Raw genomic sequence first — 10,139 nt, forward strand, 5'->3', positions numbered from 1 at the left:
TTAAGCCAATAGATTAAAACAAAAAAACAAAAAAAAACAAAACCCTTGAGCTTATTATATTTCCTAAGCCATTTCACTCGCGTTTATTCTGGCTCAGGTCACGTGGCACACAGCTGAATTACTTTCCCACTTCATACGAAAGACTGGCACAGAGACTTAGGTTGATTAAAGAACAAAACCCAGGAAAATACTTCCCTGAGTTCCTGTTATTTAGATGGCAGAAATAGTCTGTTTCTTCACGATTACATATTTAAATGACCCCGTTTTATACATAGGCTATTTTCGTAAGTGGAAAATCAGATCAAATATGGATCAGAATGGAAGAGATTATTGATAAAGAGAAAAAACAGAGTAGCAGCAGAGGAACCTCTACCTCTTTCTGAAGCTGAATTTTCTTTTTCCAAAGCCAGGAATTCTACTTGTAACATGCCTACCTCATTCTGAAACCTTTGCATATCTTGGTGTAAATCTTTTAGATATACTTTGGATGTTCTGTTACCATTTGATGGAGAAGAACTCACATTTCCTAATTCAGGCTCCATGATTTTAGTTATTAGCACCGCAGTTATCTGCAAGCAATGGCTTCTGGAGCTGGTCTTGTATTGGTTTGGTTTTCTTGTAAGTATTTGAAACAGCAGATATATCTTGACTTTTTATTTGAATCGTGTGTTTCATCTCACTGGAGCGGGCAAGCCACAAACCAAAAAGGCTTTCAGGATCACTTACCTGAGGTGCACGGCCAATGTCTGATTTCCAGTGAGTATTTTGGTTCCTTTTTTGTTTTCTTTTTGTATCAAATTCTTGGTCTTCTTTCACTTTAAATGGAACTTGGTTCCTTACTTCATTTTCTCTATCATTATAAAAACTCTCATTTTTGTTAAAAACATGTTCAGTGTCTGGCTTATCATTTTCATCTAACTTCTTTTCATTTAAATAAAGTTTTGAAGATGGCTGGCAACCATACTCTGTTGACTCAGACTTGGAATAAGATGGAAAAACTTTTTCAAGACTGGGCTCTTTGTGTTCAGAGAATGCCTGGGATCCTACAGAGACAGAGGCTCCAGGTGCATCTTTTTCCTCACTGTCAAATATATTATCTGTCACATTGGAAGGTAGTTCCTTTAAATCACCATGTAGTTCAGAGTTGTCACGTAGTGACCCTCCCTTACGATGAAAAATAATTTTGCATTTTTCAAGGATTTTACTGATTTTCTGATTTGCCTTCTTTGTGATAAATTCGGAATTATTTTTCCAGTCCAATTTGCCTTGTTTGACCCACATGTCCTCATGCTTCTCCACACAAGAATGTTTTGAAGATACAGGTACGTCCTTTCTGTCATGTTCCATATTCATTTCTGGTTCTCTAGGCATTTTTTGCAGATGCACCAGTGAAAGATTAATCTGCTTGATTTGATCTTCAGATTTCTTTTCTTTCACAGTACATGCTTGTAAAACACATTTATCCTTAAGTAGTCAAGTATGGATAAAGAAAAATTAGAAAATAATTAAAATTTAACAAACCAATCTATGTTTGGCTACTCACAAACTAAGAAGTAAAACATAACTTGCCTTAGCCTTAAAATAGGAGAAAAACAGGAACTCAGAAACCTAAGTTTGTCACTGTTTGTTTGAACTAAACAATTCACACATGTTAAATCTACCAAGAATTAGAGGAGATTAGATTTTTAACATTACAAAGATTTCCTCACTAAAAAATATTTCACCTCTTATACCTTAAATAGTGAGCCCCTCCAGTGCATGTAAAGATTTTTTTTAAAGGACTAATAACTGGAGAATAAGCAAACTGTGAATTATTAGGTGTCAAAATCAATTAACATCAATCAGAAAGAGGAACAATTTCCTGAATTTTAATGCAAACGATATACTATGATAGTGATTTATCTCAATATGTATTCTCTGCATCCACCGAGTTATATTATACTCTAACATTCACTAGTGAGAGTGAATAAAAGAATTTTTAATAATACTTATGGATTTCCTACCCTGAAATGAAATAAGTTAGAAAGTTTTTGTTTGTTCCCTAACAGCAAAGGTCTAATCCTGGAAGGTTTGATTCTCTTACTAGGCAGTTGGGTTGACTCTATGACCCCTATTCTCTCCCTGATTGTAGATTCTGAAGTCAATTACATAGAGATCACAAGACAGAAGAAATCTTTCATCTTGGCATTAATGACTTGCAATTTGAAACTGCAAATTTTGGACCACTGGGAATGACTGTTCCTTACATGAAACTAACTTGGTGGCCATCACTGCTATATTATTTACAATTTCAACTGCTTAATCACATGATTTAATATTTGATATCACCTTCTTTATCATGTGAGGAAGTTATAAAAATTGAAGAAGTAAACAATATTCAGGAAGGTTTTCTGCCTCAATTCCAAGGATAAAGTTTAACTATAAATTATTATAGATCCTAACAATACTTTAAGTTTTCTAATTAGATAAAATGCTATTAAAAACTAAATATTAAATAATTATTTATTGACTTTAAAAGTCTAGTTTGAAAGGCAATTTCTCTTGAACTGTGCTATTAAAGCACAGAAAACAGTATTAAATAAGAAATTTAAATTTACATTTTTACATACCTGTGAGTGGTTATTTTCACTTCCATCAAGTCTTTCTTGCTCTTCCTCAGATGTCCTTTCTAAGTCTAGGTCTGCTGAAAAAATGAATATGCTTAGTTAAAATTCACTACTTAGAACAGCTAGATAAAAGGCATCATATTTATAAAAACATAAAACACATTTCATCAATTGACAGTTTAAATTAAGCTTAATCTTTAGCTGGATTATTTACTTCTTTAAGAAATACTTCTAATTATCTAAAACTTTAACAAACTATTTGGGAAATACTAGATGTTACCAGATTAAAGGCATACAAACATCTCAAAGTTTCACTCACAAATTGATTCACCAGACATGAACAAAACAAAGAGAAATAAAACCAAATTTAAAAATACAGTAGAAATATACAAAGTCACAATAGACTCTATTCTCCTAACAGTACCTTTTTAACAACATACCAAGCTTCAAGAGCAATATTATTCATGGTTTCCAAAATTACTGTTACTTTTTATGCTTTTATCTTTCCTTAATCTGAAACGTTTCCCTCTATTGTTCTGACAAGTTCCTTTTCCTCTTTGAAGGCTCAGCCTGCTCTGTGAAGTCCTCCTTGATTGCAGCTGTCTTTCTTCAGAGACACAGGGATCTCTTTCCTTGGAGCTACCTTGGTACTTCACAGACTTTTCTAGTGTGTCTTCACCAGCTGAACTGTAAACTATTTCTTTACATGTCTATCCTCTTTGCTCCTCTGCTGCTGAGGACAAACTCTTAAAAGTATCTTTGTATAAACAGTATTTATTAAAAAAACTTTGAGTTTATAGCTTGTAGTCACTACTATAGGAGATAACTGAGAATCTTTTGTAAATAAGACATTAATTCTACAGGTAAGGAAAGAAAAGAAAAAACTATAGGAGCAGAAAAAATATTGTATGACTTACTACTACAGCTCTGATTATATCACTCATTAAGGCACTAAATTAATTGGTATATAAAGTAGAACACATATTAGATGTGGTTAATCAACAGACTGGCTATCCTAGAAGAATTAGAATTGATATTCCATATATTATTTTTAAGTGATAAAGCATTCCTTAAAAACCAATATCCTTTTCTCCCTGCCAATCCATTAAAAATAATAAAACAAGCTGATATACTACGTGGACACAGTTAAGAAGGAGGTCCTTTGTAGCAAATTCCCAATGACTGCCACTACCACTGGAAAAGCCACTTCTAAAATACAGAAAGGCAGAGAATATACTAGAAATATTTTGATATTTAGTTGCAGAGGTGCTTTTTCAGTTACACTGAATGTAGCTATAAGAAACATTTATAAATTCAGAGCTAGATAAAAATAAAGCTAAGAAACCATATTTTCAGAAGGGTATCTTTGGATGTCCACCTAGGTTTCCCAACTAGTCACAAAGCTCTGGACATCATCCTCCTACCCGCTCTCAGGAGCGTGCTAAATACTAGTCTGAACGAACTTACTTTCTCCTAATTCTCTTTGCTATTTAATATGTTGCTTTGGTAAGAGGATGAATGTAAATGTCATGCCAAAAGGTACTGTCTGGTTGTAGGTTGCATAAAAGGAGTAAACACAAAGGTGATCCTGCCACAAAGTGATTTCTGCAAAGTCAGAGTATGGTGAAGCCACGCACAGGTAGACTATGGCTAGTTCTCTATGCTGCTTTATTACCTTCTTTGCTGCTTCTGTTCTCTGGCAGCTGTGATTCACACAAGCCACGGAACGCTGCATTTGCTGACAGAGACACGGCTTCAATATTCATCCGGTCTTTATCTACTAGGGCCGTCTGCCTCAGTTCTGTGGGTGCTGACTGGTTTGTGGTCACTGATTGTGATACCAAAGGACATTTATCAACTTTCAAATGCTCAGCTCTTTGACCAGCCTCATTATTGAGGCTCAAACTGGTAGAATCCCAGTCTGAAGGATCTGAAAACAAAGTTTCCACTTATTAGAATGTGAATAACAATACAAACTTGACTAACTTGTACAAATTCTCTTTCCAGAGCAGCAGCCCCACGTCCTCCTCTCCCCCTATACACACTGCTCCTTCCCAGCTGGTTGTACTTTACATGTCATTGCTGTTCACATAGGGAACCACTGTCTCTCTTTTTTCTACTGTTAATTTCCTAGTATTACTTATTTGGATTCACTCATCACTCTCTATAAAACGGTCTATATTCCATAAGAGCTTTATGAATAATTATGATTCTTCAACATATGAATTTTTTCACTAACAAAATGTATGTCTAACCAGCCATTTACTAGACGTTTAAATATGCATGACAGTATTGTGTCCTAGACACATGGGCTTTAAGAAAAAATTACTGAATGTTACTACTTAAATTACAATGAGACAGTCTTTCCTCAATGTACCAATATCTTCAGAATTCTTACCTTAAGCCTTGGATAAACATCATAAATTTACATAAGAAAGGATAGCCTTGAGTGACTAATTTTTCCATATAAAAATAGGATAAGTCTAGGTACAAACTAGATCCAAAGAGTGCAGAGTGCCACGAGGCAGGGAATATATAACAAAAATGTTTTCCTTTTCTTAAAAGAATTAAGTTGTTAGATGTAAACTTTTAGAGACAAGTTAAAGAAAAAAAGGCAAGAAATGTAGAAGTGAACTTTAAAGCCCACTTCATCACAAGGGCCCCTTTATCATTTCACATCCATGAACCCTGTTTAAAACAGCAGTTCTCAAGTGTCATCTGACAAGCCCTGAAGTCCCAAGTTCCCTCCATCTAGGGAGTCCAGGAGGACAAAACTAATTTCACAATAATACTGAATGCTATTTTCATTCTCATTCTCTGTTAAGTGTGCAGTGGAGGTTTCCAGATACATGACATGTGATAACATCATAGCTCTAATGGCTAATGGAATGTTTGTGTGTGCTTGTTTTTTAAATCTTTCAGTTTTATTTTCTAATATACTAAACATCAATAGATACAACCCACTTAAAAGTTCTTCAGAATTCTCAATAATTTTTAATACTATAAAAAAAATCCTAAACCCCAGAACTTTTAGGATTATTGTTTTAAAAGATCATGTCTACCAAATACTAAGGTAGGACTAATAATTTCCATCATTTTTAATAATCAAAGACAACACACACACACACACACACACACACACACACACACACACACTCCTAATCAAAACATTCAGTTGGCTTAAGATCTTTGGGCTAGGGAAATAGCTCAGTGGTAGAGCACATGCTTAGCATGTACAAGGTTCTGGGTTCAATCCCTAGGACCTCCATTAATGAATAAATATAGAAATAAATATCATCAATGTGATAGCACTAGATGAAATAATTAAAGTGAAATATGACTGACATGTTAGCAAGTGAAGCTTTACCCTACGTAAAGGCCAGAATTCAATTAAGCATTTTAAAACTCTGGAAAAATCTTAGAACCTAATAATCAATCTCTCAGAATCCCTGAGAAGTATAGGGACTCCAAACTGAGCACTTTAGTGTCTCCCAACATCAATAGAAACATCCAAGTCAAAGCTGACATTTAAAAAATCTATTTCTTATGCTTATATATATATTTTCAAACATGGATACCAATAATAACATCTGCCTTACTTATGTCATCTTTCAATTAAATTTGAAAAAATAAAAGATATTAGAAATAAGAAGACTGTACTTCATTTCAGAGTTAAATTTGTATTGCAAAATTTACCTGATTTCAATCTTTGTAAATTCTTCATTTCTCCTGTTTTCTTAGGAACAGAATCTTTCACTCCAACTGCAGGCTGAATGGTTTTTGAAACAAACTGATTAATAATGTACATTTGATACGATCTGTAGTAATAATTCAAGGGGGGAGGGTCTAGCTCAGTGGCAGAGTGCCTGCTTAGCAGTGCATGAGGTCCTAGGCTAAATTCCCAGTACCCTCATTAAAAAAAAAATTCAAGATAAAAGTATAAAAGTTTTTACCTTCAGGTGAGGATATTTTTCAGTAGAATCTAAAAGCCAAAAGGGACACATAATCAATTACAAGTAAATATGAAAGCCAACTATCCAGTCATGCAGTTAGTACTGAGCACAATCCTCATGCTTGCTTTGGAAATGAACACGTTAGGTTTCGGTGTTTTGTTTTTCAGGGGCAGTTAGGACAGCAACAAGGCAAAAATAGAAATCCATTATAGATACTGAATAAAGAGCAGGAATATAGGTTTAACAAAACATGCAGTTAAGATTTCAAAAGTACGATTATGTTTCAAATGACTTTATAAAATAGAAACTTGCACATGTACAAGTGTGAACATGCTGCCTGAGGAGGAGAAAAGCGATCTTTAATCAGAGGAACAAGTCACGGCTCCAAGAAGACAAATGTGAAAGCTGACGGTAAAATGCAACAGCACATCTTTCATGCGACTGACACCATTAGACTACAAGTATTTATCATGCTCTTCAATTCGTCCTGTGATTTAGGAAGTCCACAGCTGTGATGGCAGTTCATTTGAATGTGCAATTCACTTCTCGTCAGAGAAAGTGTTATGAATTGATCAGCTTGGATACACACTTGTAGAATAATCGTTCATTAGCATTTTTTCCCATACCCACATGGGCTGTTGGTATGCCTGCATTTCTCGTATCCTCTAGCCATCAAAGTTTCTTGATCCACTCATGCAAGAAAGAATGTATACTGAGTTTTCAATATTGAAATCTGGTGATCAAAAAAAAAAAATTCATTGCCACAGAATTATTAGACATTGAAAGTCTTTTATATTTCAAAACCTGTGTAGTATTCACTGAAAATAACAACTTTAGCATTTATGGAATGAATTCTATTAATTTCTTTTATTTCCAAAATTGGTTTGGTAAATCAGGCTAATGTTTAAAAGCATTTCTGTGAAACAACTATCTTATCAAAAATTAGGTATCAGTAAAAAAAAAAAAAAACAAAAAAAACCCCACAGCCAATGCTTCATATTCAAATTAATCTCACTTGAATAACAAATACCAATACAACATATATCTTTGAAGCCTGATAGGAGGGGTAGCTGTGGTTTACCCCAATTCTAGGCCACCTCCTGATTCCAGTATTCTCTGGAGTGGCAACGATCTAACCTTGCTTCTGTGTAAATATACTGACGCCATCGAAAAGGAGTTCTCGCAAGTTTCCCCTCAATTCCAAAATCACCTACCTGTGGCCTTTTTTCCCTCCTTCCTTCCTTTCACTTTCCTCTTCAAAGGTACCTCTAGATCTGTGGTCTTAATTCTTCCCCTTCTCTATTCTTTGGACGGATGATGCCCACCACTTCTTTTCCCTCTCTGCTTAGCAGCAGTGTCTTGCATCTCTAATTTCTACTTCAACTCTTTGCCTCGCTCTGGCTATGAATGTTCTCAGAAAGAAAAACAAAATCGTGCTTTTCCTTGATGCTGTTATGTCTTTAACTCCCCAGCGGCTCTTCTTCTAGATTCCCCTAAACACAAGTCTACCCTTTGAGCATGATCTGAAGACCAGCAACAAGGGCATCACCTGAGAGCTTGTTAGAAATGCAGACCCACTGCTCAGAATGTGCACTTTTCACTGGGTCCCCAGGTGACTGAGTGAAATGTGAGCAACTCTGGTCTATACCGAGTCTGCTTCTGCAGCACTCGGACTTAACTGATCCCTCTGAAATCCAGCCGCACGCGTCTCACTGTAACACTTCCCCAAAAGCTGCATTAGGAGTTGCAGACTTTCCAGTGGACTCTTTACCAGGCTCCAGTGCCCCTGACCTCCCCGGAATGCACCTGCCCTCTTCCTCTCTCCCACTCTCTTCTGTTCGCCTATTAGACACAATCCTATAAGGCAGCAACACGCTGCATGACACGAAGGTCCAGACATTGACAGCTGACCACACACGCCTGTGCTCACCCACGGCAGGCACACCCAGCTCTGTATGATCAGGTACCGCAGTCCTCACTGCCTTCCTAACGGTCAGTGGACGGGGGAGTGGAACATTCTGCTGTGCTTCCCGGACAAGCTTTGGTGCTGGAAGAAGCTCACTTCATACCCACCTCATTTCAAACACTCGTCTTCCTTCTTCTAAAGAACTATTCTACATTCATTACCACCTCCTGCCAGGGACCCCCCTCCTTTTCCTTCATTTACTCCCCTCCTCTCTACCTCTTTCATTCTTCGCTCCCTCCTTCCCTCCTCCTGATTTCCTGACCGTCCTCAGGTCACAGAGCATCTTGAAAGAAAGCTAACAACTGAGCTCCTTAAACAGCATTCTAGTTTAATCTCTTGCTGACACCCGATAAGATATACGATTTACTTCCTTTCCTCCTCTTTTTTCTCACTATACGTTCAACAGGTGATTTTCTTTGGTTGAGAGAACAGATCCAAATCCTTGTTTTAAATCAACATTCTGTCAAATGACTTTTTTATAAAATACAGTGCTTACTTTCTATTTGTCCATTTAATGTATTTTTTTCTCTTAGACCTGCAGCTCCAGATAAATGATCAACATGGTTCGGTAGTTGAATCTTGGAGGTACTCTGTTAAGATTAATATTAATAATGAGTTGCAAGATTTCCTGATCCCTTTCTAAGAAAATACCTGTGTTTCCTACATTATTACTTTTTAATTTCCTACTTTGATAAGAGAAACTTTAAATGTCATAAATAAATGGAAAGACATTTCATGTTCATGGATTACAGGACTTAATATTGCTAAAATTTCCATACTACCCAACACCATCTACAGATTCAATGCAATCTCCATCAAAAGCCCAATGGTATCTTTTACAGAAATATTAAAACCCAATCTCAAATTCAAAACCATAATATCACCTTATATCTATCAGAACAACTAATATCAAGAATCCAACAAATAACGTGTTGGCCAATAATATAGAGAAAAGGCAACACTTGTGCCCTGTTGATGGGAAAGCAAAAAATAAAGAAAAAGTAGCATCAATCCCCTTGAAACCCTCCAAAAAAACTGAAGAGGAGGGATCACTTCCAAATTAACTCTATGAGGCAAGCAGTACCTGATCCCAAAATCAGACAAAGATACTACAAAAAAAGGAAGTGTGCTACAATGAGGTATCACCTCACACCAGTCAGAATGGCCGTCATTCAAAAATCCACAAATGAGAAATGCTGGAGAGGCTGTGGAGAAAGGTGAACACTCCTACACTGCTGGTCAGAATGCAATTTGGTGCAGCCACTATGGAAAACAATATGGAGATTCCTCAAAGACTAGGAATAGACTTACCATATGACCCAGGATCCACACTCCTGGGCTTGTATCCAGAAGGAACCCTACTTCAGGGTGACACCTGCACCCCAATGATCATAGCAGCACTATTTACAATAGCCAAAACATGGAAACAGCCTAAATGTCCATCAACAGGTGACTGGATAAAGAAGATGTGGTATATTTATATAATGGAATACTACTCAGCAATAAAAACAGACAACATAATGCCATTTGCAGCAACATGAATGCTCCTGGAGAATGTCATTCTAAGTGAAGTAAGCCAGAAAGTTAAAGAAAAATACCATATGAGATCGCTCA

The 10,139-nt window shown here is 36.3% G+C and overlaps 1 protein-coding gene across 7 annotated transcripts in view; it reads right to left on the minus strand.

Annotated features, from left to right (window-relative positions):
- The window catches only part of LOC141579555 (putative coiled-coil domain-containing protein 144B), a 31,716-nt gene extending 22,543 nt beyond the window's left edge, over positions 1 to 9,173 (minus strand). For 3 of the 7 annotated variants that reach the window (XM_074376042.1, XM_074376039.1, XM_074376041.1), the window contains exons 1-6: positions 9,022 to 9,169; positions 6,560 to 6,588; positions 6,303 to 6,375; positions 4,282 to 4,536; positions 2,610 to 2,680; positions 727 to 1,464 (exon numbers count right to left, since the gene is read on the minus strand). In XM_074376042.1, coding sequence (XP_074232143.1) covers positions 727 to 1,464; positions 2,610 to 2,680; positions 4,282 to 4,536; positions 6,303 to 6,330 — 1,092 coding nt within the window. In that variant the 5' untranslated portion in view covers positions 6,331 to 6,375; positions 6,560 to 6,588; positions 9,022 to 9,169. Of the gene's footprint in view, positions 1 to 726; positions 1,465 to 2,609; positions 2,684 to 4,281; positions 4,537 to 6,302; positions 6,376 to 6,559; positions 6,589 to 7,185; positions 7,293 to 9,021 lie in introns of all 7 variants that reach the window. The other 4 variants (XM_074376040.1, XM_074376043.1, XM_074376045.1 and 1 more) reach the window with 4 other exon arrangements.
- Positions 9,174 to 10,139: the final 966 nt, after the last annotated feature.

This window comes from Camelus bactrianus, chromosome 13, assembly GCF_048773025.1.
Source record: "Camelus bactrianus isolate YW-2024 breed Bactrian camel chromosome 13, ASM4877302v1, whole genome shotgun sequence".
In the NCBI taxonomy this organism is placed as follows: Eukaryota; Metazoa; Chordata; class Mammalia; order Artiodactyla; family Camelidae; genus Camelus; species Camelus bactrianus.